General features: G+C 36.5%; 2 protein-coding genes across 7 annotated transcripts in view; both read right to left on the bottom strand.

The window, feature by feature from the left end:
• Positions 1-6671: 6671 nt before the first annotated feature.
• LOC149802841 (uncharacterized) lies at positions 6672-8583 on the bottom strand. The gene is made up of 2 exons (XM_089952295.1): positions 8292-8583; positions 6672-7986 (listed from the first exon to the last, which is right to left on the bottom strand). Exons 1-2 carry the CDS (start codon positions 8561-8563, stop codon positions 6999-7001), a joined length of 1260 nt encoding a protein of 419 aa, XP_089808421.1. The 5' UTR covers positions 8564-8583; the 3' UTR covers positions 6672-6998.
• A 2797-nt stretch (positions 8584-11380) lies between these two features.
• LOC149802840 (putative RNA-binding protein Luc7-like 1) overlaps positions 11381-19395 on the bottom strand; it is a 54216-nt gene continuing 46201 nt past the window's right edge. For 5 of the 6 annotated variants that reach the window (XM_089952291.1, XM_089952294.1, XM_089952293.1 and 2 more), the window contains 2 exons: positions 18689-18910; positions 11381-13097 (listed from right to left, as the gene is read on the bottom strand). In XM_089952291.1, the coding sequence (XP_089808417.1) occupies positions 13076-13097; positions 18689-18910 (244 nt within the window). In that variant the 3' untranslated portion in view covers positions 11381-13075. The remainder of the gene's footprint in view (positions 13098-18688; positions 18911-19395) is intronic. The other variant, XM_089952290.1, reaches the window with a different exon arrangement.

Here is a 19395-nt window from a genome sequence, read left to right as displayed (position 1 = left end):
TGCCTTTGTTGTAGATCTCCGCTGCTATATGCGAGATCGTGGTAGTAACAAGCGCTATCGATGGCGTTTACCGGATCTTCACCCTGAAATGGTTGGTTATTATCGTCGAGTCTGATATCGAGTCTCGTTCCGGGTCCACAATAATTGTACCCTGGTAGATGCTTCTCTCCGGGATATTTCGCCCAGGGCAGCCCAGGGTGATTTGTCAAGGAGGCGGCAATGTCTCCTCCGGTTCTTCTAGTTTTTTTTTTACAAATCTGAACTTGCGTGTCTTGCAAACTTTGCATTCTCCTGCGATTGCATTTCTGTTGTTGCGTGTAACGATTTCGGTTGGATTTATCGTAGCTGTGTGTGTGCGACACTTAACACAATATAGATCCATGTATTTTAGTAACATGAATGTAATTGATTTTTCAGCCACGAAACGACGCGAGCAGGTGAAACATCATGCGGCATTACCGAATTCGATTAGAATGATAATCATCGGTCCATCTGGATCTGGTAAGACACAATTGTTATTGAATTTGATCATGCGATGGCTAAAATGGGACAAATTGTACTTGGTTGCACCATCCGTTGACGATCAACGTTGTTATCAGGTGTTAAAAGAATTTAGCGACAATACCGACGAAGGCACAATCGAATTCATCACAGACATCAATGAAGCTCCATCCGTGGAGAATTTGGACGGCGATGTTAATAATCTTGTTGTATTCGACGATGTTATGCTGGACAAGCAGACCAACCCGGCTAGGATATTCTCGCGTGGCAGACACAAGAACACCGATGTTATTTACGTAACACAGAGATATACGCAGATTCCAAAGGTGATTAGGGACAATTGCAATATTTTATCGGTATTCAATGGCGTGGACACGCACACGCTGAGAAATATTCATCAGACTTGGTGTAACGGCGACATGGATATAAATAAGTTTAAAAATTTGTTCAGCCGCGCTCAGGCAACGCCGCACAGTTTCATCACGATAAATCTTCATGATCTACGAAGTCGGTATCGAATTGGTCTTGATCAAATTTATTCATGAAAAAGCAGCCCCACCATGCAACAAAAAAACAAAAAATTATTCCCAATAATTTATTTTTCCTGTCTCGAACGCTATATTTACTAACACACCGGCGCGACCACCCGATGCACTCAGTCTGAAATGCATGAAAATTAGCTTCCGTAGAAGGCGTTATTTCTGCTTTCTGAGGCTTCTACGGAGAAAGTTCTCGTAGGAAGCTTTATTTGGTCTGGAAACGAAGGTCTGTTAAACTTCCCTGCTGCTCGTAGCATGATGTCCCACCCAGTCACATTATCCTGACACTAGGCCAACCACTCCTAACACTAACCTCTTAATGCTGAGCGCCAAGCGAGGCAGTTAGTACCGTTTTTGTAAGTCTTTGGTATGACTGCCGGGGATCGAAACCACGACCTCCCGCATCTGAGGCGGACGCTCTAACCACTAGGCCACCTGAGCGGTCATCTTGGTTTTAATAACACGATCTCACAGGTATAATATCGAGATGGGCTTTATCTATAAATTTTCTTCCAGGGGGCCCCGAGTGGCCGAGTGGTCTAAAGCGCTCACCGTTCCGGATCACTGCCATCTCACCTCTGTCTGCGTGGGTTCGAGTCCAAGGCTCGGCTAGCGTGGGTACGTGGGAAAGCCTGCCAGTAGCTTCTCGTGGGTCGGTGGTTCTTCCCTGGGTTTTCCAGGGTTCTTCCTCCACCAGTTATACTGGCCGCCATGTATAGCCTATCTTGTGCTGAAAAATGGCGTTAAACTCTAGAACAACATAAATTTTCTTCCTAGTTCTAACTGGTTTCTTTTTTAAATAAAAGGTATTGTATACAATTTGCTGTGCTCTGATTATAATTCGTCTTGTTACAAGACAATATTCACCCAGGTGATTGTATTATTTTGTGGAATCAGATAGACAGGATACGATGTTCATATATTCCTTGAGTAATATAATGCATGGATTGGACATAAATGATTTATTCTTAATGCAATATGTAATGTCAAGATAATAAAGAATTAAAATGTTGAAAAAATGTAGTATAAACAGGTTAATCCGTGTAGCTGGGACTCAGTACCGCGATTTCTCTGTACAGTTTTGCCCCATATAGGTTCTGCCACAATAGCAAGTTGTCCCCGTCGACACGACTTTTAAAACAATTAATACCCTTTGAAAGAAAGCTCAGACCCTATAATGACAACACAAGTTTAAGTTAAAAAATTCAGTACACATTTTCCCTTTCTAAAGCTAGGTGTCCATGCAAAGTGTATGGTTTCGCACTCGAATGTTGTGGTTGTTGTTGTGGGGTTTAACGCAACTTTTCAGCACACGATATGCCATACATTGCGACCAATATTAATGGTAGAGGAAGAACCCGGGAAAATCACGAAAAAAACCACCGACCCACGAGAAGCTGCTGGCAAGCTTTCTCACATACCCACATTGGCCGAATCCAAGACTCGAACCCACGCAGACAGGTGAGATGGCAGTAATCCGTAACGGAGAGCACTTTAGACAGTTTGGGGCCCCCGAATGTGGTGGTAATAACACAGCTACAAACCCGCAGTAGCTGGTATATATTAATGCTTAAACTTATTTTCACGAACTAAATCTCCTTTTACATATCCTGATTGGCCTTTCAGGGTCAAATTGAATTAAGAACTAAAAACATAAAAACACTATTCAACATAGCATAGTAGACACCAAGCCAAATGTTCCGGGTCCAAATTGACAAACTTAATAGTATATAAAGAATATACAATGCCCATTCAAATTCGTGACAGGTTAAAAACATCTTTTTCACCTCTTAATCAGTTCATAATCATCATCAACACTATCAGCCTCATGTATTTTTCATTACACACTCAGTTCACAAAATAAATATTTTAACGTTTACCAAAACAAGTTAAAAAAGTAGTATGTATATTAATGATGACAGCTATCATTAAAATCCTAACAAAACAAAACAAAAAAATAATTTTAAAAAAATCATAATATAACAATTTATTTGTTTGCTCTTTGATTGTTTTAACCGCACTTTTAACACATTATTGGTTATCTCAGACTGAGGAAATGGAAACTACGTGCTTTTCCTAAGACACAGAGGTATCACTGGATTATGATAATCATCTCCATGACTGAGCCTTTAAACACAACACAACTTCCATATCTGGCTGAGGAAATGGAAGCTAAGTACTTTTTCCTAAGACACACACAGGTAGCCAATCGAGAGTACCGAACCCATATCCTTGGATTACGAGAATTATCTCTATGACTGAGCCTGCAAACACAACACTTCTCTGTGGACATAGCTGCAAACACTTCAAAGACGGAACAGCACCAAATCGAATTGTAAAACTTTTGAAAGAAGACTACATTTATGACTTTTATCATTTCCTTCTTCACAATATTACAACTACATAATCATGTGTCATGGGGTGGGAAGATCGGAAATTACATAGACCAGTATCAACAAGCTTGTCTCTATTGCATTATGGTGTCCACAGTTAAGATTTTGAAGTGATAATAATACAAGAAAACAAGAGGTTCATGTAGGCCTAATACCAGCTTAACTTCAACCGACCATTTCACTATGCAAGCTTATGTAGTATTGTAAGAAAACAACCTATGTAAACTGCCCACCATTTTTTATCATGTTGACATTAGCTGTTTAACTACATCCTGAAAAATGTTTCTTTCTAATGATGTATGCATAATTAATATACATATGCTTGCTCATAACTTAAGCCATCCAAGATCCAGATGAAATAAACCTCATTTGATAAGTTTTTATAGAAAATGATAAATACATTCTAAGGATCTAGCGAGGTAACAAGCTGAGGCAATCATTTATGACAGAAGCACCGATTCCAAGCTTGATCAAAATCAGACCTGAAATACAGATTCACGAGTAAGAAGTGATTATCCACTGATGGACAACCAATGATTGATGTGACCATAAAGGATGCATGGCTATCCCATAAGCTCACCAAGTCTCACAGCAAGGTATGCTAAAAACATCTTCCTTTCTCGTCTATACCAGCCATAGTCCATGTGTGCACGTGCAAGTGAGAGACAGTGTGTGTGTGTGTGTGATTTGGATCTTAAACATAGCTTTAACAATTTTTCAGTCATATCGCTATGATGTCTGCAGTTTACAGTGATGTCTAGCACTGGGGCATCATGCCGCAGACATGTAGCATGATGTCCCACCCAGTCACATTATCCTGACACCAGGCTGACCAGTACTAATACTAACCTCTTAATGCGCCAAGCGAGGCAGCTGTTAGTACCATTTTGTAAGTCTTTGGTATGACTCGGCCAGGGATCAAACCCACGACCTGCCGCATCCATGGTGGATGCTCCAACCACTAGGCCACCGGAGCAGTTGAGACATAGACAGAGTAGCTGGAAGCAAAATACATTTAAGACAATGACGACGTGGCATTGATGGAACCTTAGGACCTCTTCAATGACCTAAATGCATAATTTCAGCAGCCAAAAATGGATAATACCATGATTTGTGGGAACACAAAACAGATTATACTTCAAAAGAACTATTTTAAACTCGTTTTTATTTACAGTTTATCCCATTAATAACTATACAAAAAAAAAAAACTAATTCTGAGGAACATAAAAGTTCTAGCACATTCATATGAACTGTAATCATCTGGATTTATCTGTAGCTATGGACATTCTACACATCATCCTTATTTTATTTAGTTATGAATGATTTTGTTTTATGCCACCATAACATGAGGATTATATTGTGCTCAGGAAGGTAGCATGCTTTGTCTAAGGAAACACCATGATAGCCAATCTGAGCTGATCAAATGGTGGAAATCAAACTTTTACCTATCTGGTCACGTGATCAATACCGTTACCCTTCTGGTCACATGATCAATGTTTCACTGAGGCAATGTGGCTCCAACTTGTTTTAATTTTTTTTAAATGTACAAAAAAAAAAAAAAACGAGAACTGAAACTGAAGACATCTGCTTATTGTCAGCTCCAGAAGTAGTGTTAAGTGTGATAAATAGCCAAACATATATGATCTAGGCAATAATCACTATTTTGGAAAAGAAAAGTAGAACTGCAGAACTGTCAGTGAACTAACTGTGTAGAAGAGAACTTCAAAAGTTGGTGATTGCAAACAGAAGTTGTTAAGAGCAAAAGATACAAAGATACTACCCTACTTAGTTCCAAGCATGTCAGAAGAAGAAAAAAAACTAGTCATTAGAAACAGCATGGACTGGTAGATACTAATGGAATCCAATTTCTGGTTTAAAATCTTGAGAGGAAATGTTTCTGTTTGATTTTACAACATTAAAATCTTTCATAAGATGATTATAACTAGAATGTTCTTTATAAAACATTTTCTTCTGACAATGAAGTTAACTTTGTCCAAAAAGCTGAATCCGTTTTTAAATTTACAATATTTCATTTCAAGCAAACTTTTTAAAAGATAAAAACATAACTATTTACCACACTTCTCAATTTTTAAAGTATCCAAAATATAAATGCCTCTGAAGCTAAGTTTACAAAATGAATAAAGCCATAATAATTTTACTTCAGTGACTTGCATAAACCAAAACTAACCTGGAATCAAAACAATATAACAAGTCATGGCACACAAAAAACAACAATTACTAATGAACATTTTGAAAATTCATTATTTTACTTTACTTCTGATGTTAAATTTATCACTTAACTTTAAAACAAATCATAAATATTGGCACTCAGAAATTTACCATGAAATTTAACTGAAAAGGAAAATAAAACTTAGCAGTTAAAATAAAATGCCTTCAATGGTTCATTAACGTTTTATTTTTTCTTTCTTGTCTATTTTGGAAGGGTTTATCTTCACAAAATTTGTGGCAACTTTCTAAATACATGTGTACGTGCGTGCATGCTTGCATACATATATATATACATATATGGTTAAATTATGTTGAGCAGTTCTTGAAAGTCCTTATAAAAAAATGTTTGTAAAAATGGCTGACATACTTGATAGCAGTTGTTTCAAGAACCTGAAGGAAAAAAAATGTAAAATTTCACAGATGACACATTAAAGACAAGATAATAACATATGTCCAGGTGAGCTTAAAATGACAAGATGTAAAAAAAAATAACTGCTGAGGAAAAAGAACATCATGACGGATTGACAGTCTTGAGATACATATGATAAAAAAGATCAATCTGACCAAAGTTTGATCATGCTTTACAATAAGTTCTAGCAATTAGCATGAAAGCAACAATGATAAACATGAATGTATGTAAACTTCAGCAAACAATGCCAAAATCGAAATAAAATACAAAATGAATAGATTTAAAAGTTGCTAAAAGGAGTAAATAATATTTGTAAGACAAAATGACATAACACTTCTGCTCTGATCATTAGTATGACTTTCTGTCCTGATGAGCAAGATTAACATGAGTTCAGATGTAATGATTTATAAACTCTATGCAACTTTCAAGCAACAACTTCTACAAAAGAGAAGCTGAAATGTGTTTATGAGCTGAATGACAAATATAAAGACATTTTTATGCATTCTGCTAGAGATAATTCTCTGCTTGATATCAAGATAAAAAAAACCAACAATTTCCTGACATTTTTACTGTATGTTTTGCAATCAGCTGCATAAGTGAACATATTACAGACCTGTTTACCCATATATTTTCTTGTCAGTATTTTAAGCAATGACAGTCAGTATTTTAAGATGGCAGTCAGTATTTTCATTCAGTGTCTCTAACATCACAACACAGCACACGTCACCTGTGAAACTGCTCACAAATAGTAGACACTATCAATACACTATAATTACCATTATTTACTATTGCACAACATGCAGACTATATAATATTCTATAAATAAGTCTTAGTTTGTAAAGACGCTGGTATTCAGGCAATTCTGTGTATCAAGGCAAAATCGTCAGAAATTAAACACCACTGACTTTAATGAAGGCTTTAGTTAGTCTATGGGTTTTTAATGGCTATATAATAGGCACTCTTTATCCTATCCAGCTGGTCATCTGTCAACTCTTTGGTAAAATTCTTTGCTTTTGATTTCAGGACCAATAAAGCCTCAATGGTCTGATTAGCTAGTGAGGATCTCTGATCAGTAACATTTTTCCTAACACAGCTGAAAATGCGTTCACAAGCAGCACTGCTATGAGGCACAGTGAGTAAGCTCAGCATGACATCACACAAAGACTGGAGATCAGGTTCCTTGGCAGAAACAGCAATCCAAAATTCATCAATTCTGTTTTTCAAACACATTGAGATGTCCATTGATTGGTACCGGCAAAACTGCTCTATGATGGTATCAGCAGTTACACTTGGTGGTAACAAGCATGGAAATCTTTTCAGAAAGTAATGTAAATTTATTGATTTTGCTGTTACTTGATTCCTAGGATCCACAACACAAATGTGTTGAAGCAGGGGGTCTTGTAGTGGCAGCTTCACCAAAAGATAGGCACAGATTGCTTCAAAGTAAGCCCTCACCGAGGAATAAAAGTCTGTTATTCTGCTCTTTCGCAGATGATTTTCTTCTGCTTTGCCCAGGAAATCTCTTGCTTCTCCTCCAATTAAAAGGTCTTCATCATCCTTTTGTTTCTGTCGATCTTTGAAACGGACCTCCTCCACAGTATGATTCAAAATAGCATCTGGCTTAATAAAACGGCTGTATAGATCAGTTAAGAGATTACACAGCAATGGCCGCACCTCATGGATCATGGGGTCCTCTGCTTGTAATTTCAAAAGGACTTTTTCAAATGCCTTGATGGTATAGCTGAGAAATAAACAATACAGCCTGTTTGTCGGAGAACGAACGAACTGGAAAATAACATCAACCTTCTGTGCAGAGTAGCCCCTCTCTTCAGATTTTCCTGGTTTTTTCTTCTTCTGTTCTTCATGGAAGAAATGCTTCAATGGATCCCAATTTTCAAGCAGTCTTGCAAGGCATCTGAAAAACAAGAAGGCAAAAAATTTGAGAAACTGCATAAATCAATATATTTATAAATTTATTCTGACCAGAAATTGACATTAAGGGCATTGACTATATAGTAGATTAACTATTTAAACAATGTACATGTAGCTGAAACATGGAAATGATTATTACAGTGTAAATGAATTGATGGCATATAACTAATGAAACTACAAAGATTCTGATCAGGAAGTCAACAAATCGGAACCTTTCATTACATTCAAAACCTCAACGACAGTTTGCTAACAAATATTATTGTGAATAGTAATCCATCAGTGTCATACCTTCCAATGCTCAGCCATCTGGTTCTTCCATGCTTGAGCATCTTTTTTTGTTCGACGTCATATAGTCCCTGAAGTTCTTTCAGATTTGACTGCCGGACAGTACTTTTTTTAAAGAAGTAAAAGATGTCTACCAGGACTTCATCAACTGGTGGCAGGCACTCTGCACCTCTTTTTGCTGCAAGATGAACTAGGTGAAGGGTGCAGGCAGACAAGAAGACTTCAGGCTGTTCCTTCTCCACAAAGGATAAAACTCCTTTCTTCTTCCCAGTCATTACATTGGCATTGTCAGATCCAAATGAGATGCAATTCTTCCATGGAATCCCACGGATGAAAAGCTCTTTGTGCACAAGATCAAAGATCTTTTCACCTGAAAAAGACATATACATAAACAATCAGAATGCAAATGGTGGAAAAGATAATAAAGAAAAATAACTTTAAAGAAATTTTGACACTTAATATTCTCAAAATCAATACAGAGAAGAATGATGAAATTGTTTTGAACAGAAATAACGAAATACCATATCAAGGGAACAAAATACTAATGTTGTAAAATGAAGCACATAAAGCCTATACCTTGTAACAAAATGTTCAGTCCGATCTTTAGTTTTATAGATAATGATTTAAAGAAACTAGCAAGACAACCTATCATTATCAATAATCCCGATCTGAGCAGGTGTCCTTTGAAAGGCATCACCATCTCCTCCCTGAAAAGTAGTTTTAAAAACATGTAACTAAAAAATTTCTCACCAGTAGCAGAACCTTCACATACAGGTAGTGCCAACAGCTCTGAGCTGACCTGTCCTAATTCTGACTGCTTGGTTCGAACCACAAGAGGAAACTGTGTCTTGTCACCTTCATTGCTTCCATCAGTGGCAATGCTGAATGGGAACTTTATCATGCGTGCAGTTAGGTCACTCATCTGAATTGTTGACATTTCCTTTATAACAGCAGTTGCTTTGTTGCGACAGCACCTCATTCCTAAAGAACGCCAGCAATAACATTACAAAATGGAAACCACTGGCAGAAAGTTTATATTATGAAGCCTATTATTTACCAAAAAAACCAAAGCATTTCAGATATTATTCTAATATCTGCAAACTAATTAACTAAGGACAGAGTATAGCTAAGATACATACAACTGTAATAACGTGCATAACCTGAATTTTTTAATATATTTAACATTTACACCGAGATCATTGCATTTAGTATCTACATCTATGAAATTCTATCCTATTTTGATAATTTTTTTATAGTCAATACTATTTATGGAAATATTTAATGTTTAAACAAGTTTAGCAGCTTTCATGCATCTAGCAAACACAGCAGTATGGGGGGGGGGGCGGCGATTCTTTGACCTTAAACTGTGATTGTTTAGTTTCCGTTTTAATTTTTATTTTAAAAAACTATTTTTAAAAAAACAAGTTTGGATCTGATATGAAAGGAAAAAGAACCCACATCGGTCTAAGGACAATGTGTCAATCTGAAGTTATAAGATTAAGAGTGTGCATCTGTGTTTGTGTGTGTGAGAGAGAGAGAGAGAGAGAGAGAGAGAGAGAGAGAGAGAGAGAGAGAGAGATTGTTTCTAAGTACCTTGTGCAATTCTGGAATCTGGGAACATATTTTTCATTGCTTCCGTTAACTTGTCGGCTGTGCTCAATGACAAATTCATATTTACGATAATCTCACATAAAATCGCCTCAGCACGGGTTATTTGCTTTTGAAATATGTGTTGATCACTGACTTCCTTTCCCTTCATCATCGACAGAATATTTCTATTTCCCTTCACTAATGATGCCAATTTCGCATGATTTTCGGATTCCACATGCCGTGAACAGTCATTCCTTCCACCATGTGCGCAGGAAAAATCAACGTTGCAAACAGTGCAAAGCACAAAATGTTCTCCTTTGGACGATGGTTTCAGGCATGGCCACAGAGTATGATAAACTGGAAGAAAATGCTGTTTTCTATGTTTCGACTTTGCATTTTCATCATCAGAATCCTGCTGAAACTTTCTTGTCGGCGGCATTTTCTTTGTTTAAATAACCGGATGTTGAGAATGTTAAAATCAGTGATGTGGCGCAAATTGCGGACACGGACACGGACCAAAGAGACGAGACAACGAAACGAACCGGAATTTAAAAAAACGTAAAAAATAATTTAAAAAAATAAAAAAAATAAATGCAACCTCAAATCGTATTTTCAGATCAATGACCGTAGGACCGTACGGATGGGCCTTATTCCGTACAAATACGGTAAAATACGGATGGGTAAACAGGTCTGATATTATAGCAATTCACATCATAAATTGCATGAACTGACCTTTGATCAGAGCTTGCATATCAAATCATTTCTATGTGACCTGACACAATGAAAAGATGGCAATATAATTAATTCATTGACTAATACAGACTGATTATGCAGTCCTCATCCAGTACTAATGAGTGCAGAAGAGGTATAATGAAATAACTGAATAATTTAAACATAATTATACAAGGTAAAAACATCAGTAATGCATTCCAAACAATCTGGTCCCTGCTCCATTATGTTTAAAACTACCGATTTGGTACCAAAGCAAATGACCTCTATCAACCAATCACATTTCTTTAATCTCTCAATTTGATTCTTGGATCACTGTAAAATCTGGATGATAAGCACTTATGCCAAGGTTTAATTATTTTGTATCATTATTAACAGTGATAGTCATCACAACTGAACTATATGAAACGTTTTGCTATTAATGCTGTTCAACCAGATCCAACAATACTTAATATAAAGTTGAAAAAAGAGAGATTATAAAAAGGTACAAGATCTGGAAGAAAGTGCAATCTATACCTGCTCAGAATTCAATTTCAGCTGCAAACTGCTCAGACCCAGATCTGCTGTCACACAATGAACCGGCATTTTCGGGTCTGTGCAGTTTGTTAAGAGTAATCAGTAGAAAAACAAACATAGACCCTGGTCTGCAGGTACATTATGTGATGGCAGATCATGATCTTTGTTGTTTACAGTTTGACTTGACCTATAAGTAAGAATAAATGGTAGATAAATTGTTATGCTTACTGCAGAAAAAAGAACATGAATAAAAAATCTAAATAGTCTTGTTTTAATTTCTTAAAATTTGTTTCACTTTCACATACATATTTGCTCATTATATCTGGTTGTTTATGAGTTTAATAGCATTTTTCAACACATGATGGCCACGGGAAGCTACTGGAAAGCCTGCTCACATACCTACATTGGCCAAGTCCAAGACTTTAAACTATATGGACAGAGGTGAGATGTCAGTGATCTGTAAAAGCAAGCACCTCGGACCACTTGGGCACTCCAGGCCCTCTCATTTTATCTGGAACAAAAGTATTGTGATGTCCATGTATATGCTTATTTTCACATATGGACTTGTTATTTAGCTTGTACAGAATTTAAACATTAAGTTATCTTTATGAGAATTTTACTATCAGTTATATAATCTGATTGAAAACTTAAAGGCAGGTTTCCAGATCAAATGGTCAGGCCCATAGTGGGTCATGTTCAGTAAGCATTTAGTAGCACTAAACTGGCACAATGCTAACAGCCCTAATTTAAACATTGTTAGTGATTGGTGCTGGTGACATAAGCAGCAAGTGAAGTGAAGTGGCTTACTCAGCAAATTATTCAACTTTTGTTTCACTAACAAAAGAGATTGCCAACTGATACTAGCAATGCCAGGCTAGAACAACTTTAAATATGTGATTAATTTATCTTGAATGCTGTTTACATGCATTAAAACTATTTGCTTGATGAAAGTATTAAAGACTGATGATACTAGGTAAACATACATTTACTAAAGGCAAATAAAGTTTATTTGTTAATCTGTGAGTTTAAAATTGGAAAAATTAACTGTTATGTCAACTTGATATGCATTTGTCCACTGTGATAAAAATTGCAACAAGATGCAGCAAAGTAGACACAAATTGGGTTCTAAACAAACCATGAATAATACTATTTTTAATGAATGCAGCCCATGTGTGAGGATAGATTTGGCTATCTAAATCACAGGTGTCACTTAAATGACCTAACAGGTGCCATTTCTCTTTATTACCAAAGCCAGAAAGAATATGACACAGTTCAGTCAATCCAACTTTTATACCCATCAACACTTTCTTGAAGATTCTATTCACAATTTAAAACTTGTAACTGCTGTCCCCACACAAGTTTTACTTGTGCTTCCCACATACACACACCCTCATCCAGCGATAAAAAACTCAAAGCTCTAAGATTTGTGCATTATCAATGAAGCATCCCCAATCTTATCACTAGGTCTGAAGCCTCCTTTCAAACAGTGAAAGAGGAACTGAGTGACATTATGCAATCATAAACAAATGCACCATGTGTGACATAACACTTTTTTTTATAAAGATATGATTTGAGACAACTGAGCTGAACTGATTAAACTATTTATTACATCAAATGTCAACTTCATGTACCAACGTCCGGGACAGCTGACGTACTGGTGCAAAACGTAATCTGCACAAAAACACATTCATCTTTAACTACAAAAAAATCTGATTACTTAGATGTAATTTACAACTGCTTTTTAAATTGACAAAATGAATGTTTAAAAACTGACTCCTGACATTTCATAGTATATATGAATTTTATGGACAATTTTTAGATAATCTATGTAAGGTCCCACCCCAGCCCAATGCATCAAATGCTAGCCACGTGTGCACATGTGATTGTGGACCGAAACAATGAAGACACAGTTCATGTTGCATATAAAACTGTTGATGTTTCTGTATGCTGTATCACTCTGCTGCTGCTTTTCCTCTGCAAAATAAAAGATTTAACTTCATTATCATATTCATCTTCTCCCTCTTTTTGTATACTATCTCAAGATGGATGCAAGCTCTGGAATGCATAAGACTGTGTCATTTGTCTTAAGCTGATATCTGACATCATCATGCACCAAAACTTTTTTCTAACAATGAAAGTTACAAGTCGTATTAAACAGTTAATTCAAACTAATGATTTTATTTCAACTTCAACTGAAAAGACTGCTTTTTCAAAGAATCTGCTAACACTTCAATTCAAAATTCAACCCAATTGTATGTATATAACTCTGCAGGATATTATCTACTCAAAAAAATGACACCTCTTTGATTAAGTTCAAATCTGAGAGATTTTTAGATGTAAAAAAGAAATGCTAGCTTTAAAAAATCTGAATCTTAACATAAATATCGGAATACTTTGTTATCCAATGACTTATTTTAAGCATTCATGCTCACAGATTCAAAGTGTTCATTGGTTCAAATATACTTCCTACAATCATCTTTCTTGCCATGCAAAAAGCAGCCTCAGTCCATCAAGAAAATGACTCCAAAGATGTGGCATTCTGAAAGATTACATTATGCTTCCAGCAGTTTATGAGAAAAATAAAGTCATACCTGGCAATCACCCACAGAATGAAGAATCTAATATAAAGGCTTCAATCAACTAGTGACAAACAAAAAATTCTGACCAATCTGATCACCCAGCTTTGCGTTTACCTAGTATTTGTTCCACATGTGGGTCTGTCAAGCAGTCTGCTTGAAACAAAGTGGGTCACATGTATGACTAGTACTATAGAACATGTAGTTTCTAACCTTTATAACTTCAAAATCTTTTCAAAGTTTGAACAAATTTTCATCAAATATTAAAAAACCCACAAATATTTTCGAAAGGATAAAACTCGTTTTAAGGAAAAGAAATAGTTATTGTTTGGAATTAACTAACACTACATCCCAAATCAGCATGTAAAGATGAAAAAGAAAATATCTTTCCAGCTATATAAAATAAAGAAACTAAAAATAATATTTATGGGAAGGAAGTCTTCCAAGATATTATTGTAATTACCACCCTATGTCACACCTGGGTGGCTACCTCTATACTACATATTTTTTAATTTAGCTTGAATGATACATCAACAAGGACGTTCACATTTGCAGAGAGGTGTTTGAGGGCTTAATCATGTGATTTGGCAAGTATTTCTTGGAGAAATATAATTTACAACAGAAATTCCCATTTTCTTTTGAATACATTTACCCGATCACATTAAGATTAGGAGATTAAGTGAGAAGGAGACAATGAACTAGCATCCAACCTTTAACTTGGTCAGACATTATAGTTATAGCATAGGTCCTGATGCAAGGGGAAAATCCACTCTCTGAATGAACGACTGCACAAGAGAGGGAAAATCGCTAGTGACATGTGATTACTGTGAAGCCTTAAAAAAGAATGGACAAAAGTGTGGCATTTCCTTACCTAGTAAAATTCAAGGCAAATCCAGTAAAAGCTTTAAACTCGTACCCTGGTCTTAACAAGGTTTGGTGGGTGTCTGTTAAAATGCCAGAATCAGTTCTCTGTGAGACTATATAACACATAAAAACTAGAGAAAGCTAACTCTGCATGTCAGCCAACAATCTTAATAATGTCTTCTACAAAATCTATTTTCCTGAGTCAATATTTTGATTCAGCATATCTGATCCTGTCATATCTCAGATCTTGCCGAGTAAAAATGACCCAACCAAATCTTGCCTTTGGGGATGAGACTGACACAGGCAAAAAACAGAAGTCAAGGTGAGCTAGGAGGTAATTCTTAAGCAACCTGCTTAGTTGCATCCATTATAAGGCCTCCAAACAGAAGGGAAGAACCAAAAGAAAACAACTGAAGGGCCAACTTGATAGGACTCAAGATGACAAAAGGAAAGAGTCATGTCGAACTAAATCCAGGTTGTACATAGCAGTCTGAGTCATTTGCCATTGTGTGTTGTGCTGCTCTGTTAACAACTTTTGCCATGTGGAATATAGATCCTCAAGCATAATCAACAGCTACTGTCTCCTTCAATCTGATGAACATGACAAGCCAAGTCAAACGAACACAATGTTCCTGTGATATTTCTTGCCAACCTTGATGTTGCCTGGAATACTAAACAATTTATATTAAAATGCAGCAGACATATTCATTTCAGCTGTATCTTTGCCCAAATTCAGCATGTCTACATGACAGTTGTCTGTGTGTTTTGTGTACCAATCGGCCAGGAAGAAAATGCCACTGGCAGCCAGCTTTTTAAGACGAAGGTTTTGGAGTTGTGGAATGATAATTGGTAATCTACTTAACTTAAAGAGATTGAAGGAGCAGATGGTAGAAGGGATGGTTGTCCCTATCATCTGCATTCAGAGAGGCCTTTACTGATTATGCTTGGTTCAATGATGGCAGAGGTGGGGACTAAGCTGGAGACAAGATCCAACAGATTTCTTCGATTGCAATATAAAGCTAAACTCAGGCCTCCTCTTAGTAGGATACTGGTTCATAAGTTCATCATGTTGTCCCCTCATACATGGGGGGTGGGGTGGATGTTCTCATCAAGGAAGCTTTCCACATATGCATAAATCATAATCAATGGAAGAACTGAAGAGGTATTATCAAAGAGCATGTTCTGATATCTGACCACAAAATAAACCATAAATTGTGGACCCATTGTATGAATTGGCAGGCACAAGTTGACAATGTCTGGATTGCTGAGGGAGCTGGTGGTATGACCATATGAGCAAACTAACCAGATAGATCCCTACAGTAGGTCAAAGATGATGAACACTCGGCATGTTGTTATTTCAACTGTTATATCTGACCTCTGATCAAAAGTGGCAACAGATAACCAGTTGACCAGTTGCAGAGACAGGTCAGGAGCTGGGATGGCAGCATATTACATAGCTGGTGCTAAAGTTGTTAAACTGTTGAGATCAGCAAAAGAAAAAAATACAATAAGACTTGCATTTTGCAAATGATAGCTTCAAGGGATTTCCTTTCTCACCTGTTGCTTTGCCTTTTGAATCTTACATGAATGTGACTAGAGATCTTACTTCCTCTCTTTGGTAGTTGCCAGTCATAGCCTGCATGTCTGTGATGTGGTCTCTTGGCTCAAACCTTTCATCTACGACTTGCACAGAAATGGCAAAACAACCAAATCCATAATATCCCATTCTTCCTGCTCAAAAGTCCAGTTGTTTAAGTTGCGAAATGCAAAGTCCAAGCAATCTTTGGCTAAGGATGGGGCCACAGGGGTTTCCCCAACAACACTGGAAAATGACTCAATGTTGGGATAAAATCTTAGGACTTTCCCATCTGAAGATTTCAATCTTCAGCATTTTGCCCTGCCTATCAATTATTTCTGTAGAATTGTAGATATGCTGAGAGAAATTTTCTAATGTGGGGAGGTCCCAAACACAATATGTCCAGACAGGAGGAATGGCAAACAAGTCAATGGATGATGACATATAAGGTATATGCATGCAAAATTTCAAAGAAACAATTAATGACTTTGTAACACTTTTTTGAAATGAATAAATAAGGTATCTGCATACCAAATTCAGTATGCTCAGCAGGTAAATAATCCTGTCTATTTCTTACAACTACATTTCCTCAAAGCCTATGCAAATGGAAGATCATTTATTTGCACCCCCTCATACTTGTATAAGCATCAGTTTATTTACTGTTTCAGATGTTGCTTGTTCCTCACTGTAGTTAGCATTCTGATTTAATAACTGAATCGCCTCCCAAACTCACAAAAAACTGCTTATGATCATAAAATAAATAAGCCAAAATAAACATTTGAAAAACAAATAACCTACCAAAAATGTTCAACTTGACTTCAATAATTTGACAATATTTATTGTCATATTTGTTTGTTCTCCAATACTATTGATACTGAAGTTATTTCATGTGAATGTGTCAGTGTTCACATCATAATTAAGTCACAATAATTTGACAATTTTTGCAGGAAATATATTATACTTCTATCTTTTCATAACAAATTTGTAAAATAAACACCAAAGTACATCAACTATATACAAATAATCCCATACATTCACTTGTCTTTTTCTCCACTGGACTCAACCTGCTGATATGCCAGTCAAGCTCTTTTTGCGGCTTTGGCAAATATTTATTTAGCTTTCCATTTGTCACCGCTGATTTTTTTTGCTCAATGTGTAATCGTTTTTTTCCCTTCTCAAACTGGTACATGTATTGGCGATATGCAGTGCACATATTTTGACAGAGGGCTACATCTGTTCTCTCATGCTAGAAATTTTTCTTCTGATAGTAATTAATTGCACTTTTTCCCCGATACCTTCTGAGCTTCAATTTTTTCTGTATGCAGCTTCTTTTGTAGGTGATGTTCCAAACTCTTCCAACTGCGATTACCATAATTCAGATCTTTCTTGCAGAGGTCACAAAATGCCAGTCCTCTAGCGTTCAGTATTCTTATAAACTGACCAACTAAATTTCTGTCAACTTTTTGCTCCAGACATTTTCCATTTCCATGTTTTATAAACCTTTATCTAAACTTTTTGTGTCATGGTCTCTCTCAACAACTCAGGACGCCATGTTCTGCAAGCATACTTCTTCTTCCCACTGCCATCAGTTTCAATTAAATTAAGATTCATTGCATTAATTTAAACCTCTGACCAATCAGAATACTCTTTATGAGAGTCGTGTGCTAACTAATATATGGAACAAATAATTAACCAGGGTCGTCGTGGAATGGAACTGGACAGACTGTTTTAAACAAACCAGATCGGAGATGATATAAAAAACTGACTATATCAAGATTCAAATCAGGATAAAAGCAGAATTCTGCTTTAAAATGGAGAAAAATCATGCCTGTTTATTTGTATTAAATTTCTTCAAGAACCAGAAAAGTGTAATCAATGTACGGGCAAGCGTAAGACATAATCAGGTGATACAAGTATAATAATTATGCCAAAAGCGTAATGGTTGGCATGTATGCTTTTGCTCTATAAATTTCTATTATGGCAGATCAATGGATCAGTCTGTTATACCCTTCTGGGAGACATTAAATCAGAACCCCTGGATAGTTTCTGCAAACCCACCCACCCCGATCTCAGTCATATAAATGCTTGTATTCAAACACTAAATCTACCTTAGCATTGCCTGATGATCTCCAGCAAAATGGTAGATCAAGACCTAATTTCACAAACCTGTATTTTGAATTTTTGTGTTCAAACAAAAATAAACAGCATATTGGGTACAACAAATTGAGGGATACACACATAGTTTGCATCAACCTTTTCCACTGGATTTGAGCAGTTTCGAGACTAGCATTACTGTTGCAAGAAACCAGCTATCCTGTGGCATGGCAGCATCTCAAGCAATGTATTTGACTGAGAAATAACTTAAATTAGTGGACCGTACATTTAAACATTTAAAAGTCAATGTTAATTAGTAGGAAGTACATTTAAATCTTTAGCAGCTAATGTGATTTCCTTGGTATAAAGCCTTGTGAGCTCATAGTGTTTCATCTGTCTAGGGTGTGCATGCATTTGTGTAAATGGAATCAGACACGTTCACGGACACTACTTACTCTTGGGTATCAGCTTTCTTGGGCGATTTTGATCTTGATTTAGATCTGGACTTTGTACCATTTCGCTTTGCACTGCCCGACCTGGATCTGTGCTTTCGAGAACCAGACCGCGAATGAGACCTTCTGCTCCTTTTGCGATTGGATCGGCTCCTTGACCTTTTGGACCTGCTTCGAGAACGACTCTTTCTCCGATGGGAACGAGATCTGGAATTTGATCTCCTGCTACAAAATAAAGAAGTATGAGAAAATTATAGGCTGACGATGGCCTGCATGTCAAGTCTGTCCCTGAGCTACATTCCACATCCAAAGGGACTTTGATAAAATGGTAAAGAAATAAAATTAAAAAACTAACACCGAGGTTACTCGTAAGTATGGTTTGGGAAGATATATATATGAATATGCTCAGACATGCCACATTGATCACCATATCAAGCTTCCACCTAAGCAAGCTTAAAAACAAAAACATAATCAGAGAATTTCTTAAATGTTAACTAGAAACTTCAACTCCAAGGTAGTCTAGTGTCTTGTTGACAACCAATGTAACTACCAGTAATAAAATGCTTAAGTGTTTTAAATTTGCAAAATAATGGACAGTGTCACAAATCAACATCACAACAATGTAGTCTGTTCCTCACAGCACAAAAAATTTGATCTAATCTGTAACTCAGTAAATTATCAGTCAACATCATTAAATAAAGATAAAAAAA

The sequence above is a fragment of the Sinohyriopsis cumingii genome, chromosome 3, assembly GCF_028554795.1.
Source record: "Sinohyriopsis cumingii isolate HCF-2022 chromosome 3, ASM2855479v2, whole genome shotgun sequence".
Classification (NCBI taxonomy): domain Eukaryota; kingdom Metazoa; phylum Mollusca; class Bivalvia; order Unionida; family Unionidae; genus Sinohyriopsis; species Sinohyriopsis cumingii.
Note: the sequence above shows the minus strand (reverse complement) of the source record. Positions and strands in the feature narration are given on the sequence as shown.

Bases quoted from the DNA above. Each gene is read 5' to 3' on its own strand.
- LOC149802841 (XM_089952295.1), bottom strand. From the start codon at position 8,563: ATGACTGGGAAGAAGAAAGGAGTTTTATCCTTTGTGGAGAAGGAACAG. The intron at 7,987-8,291 runs GTATGACACTGA...CTTGTTTTTCAG, and splicing joins AGATGGCTGAGCATTGGAAG to ATGCCTTGCAAGACTGCTTG.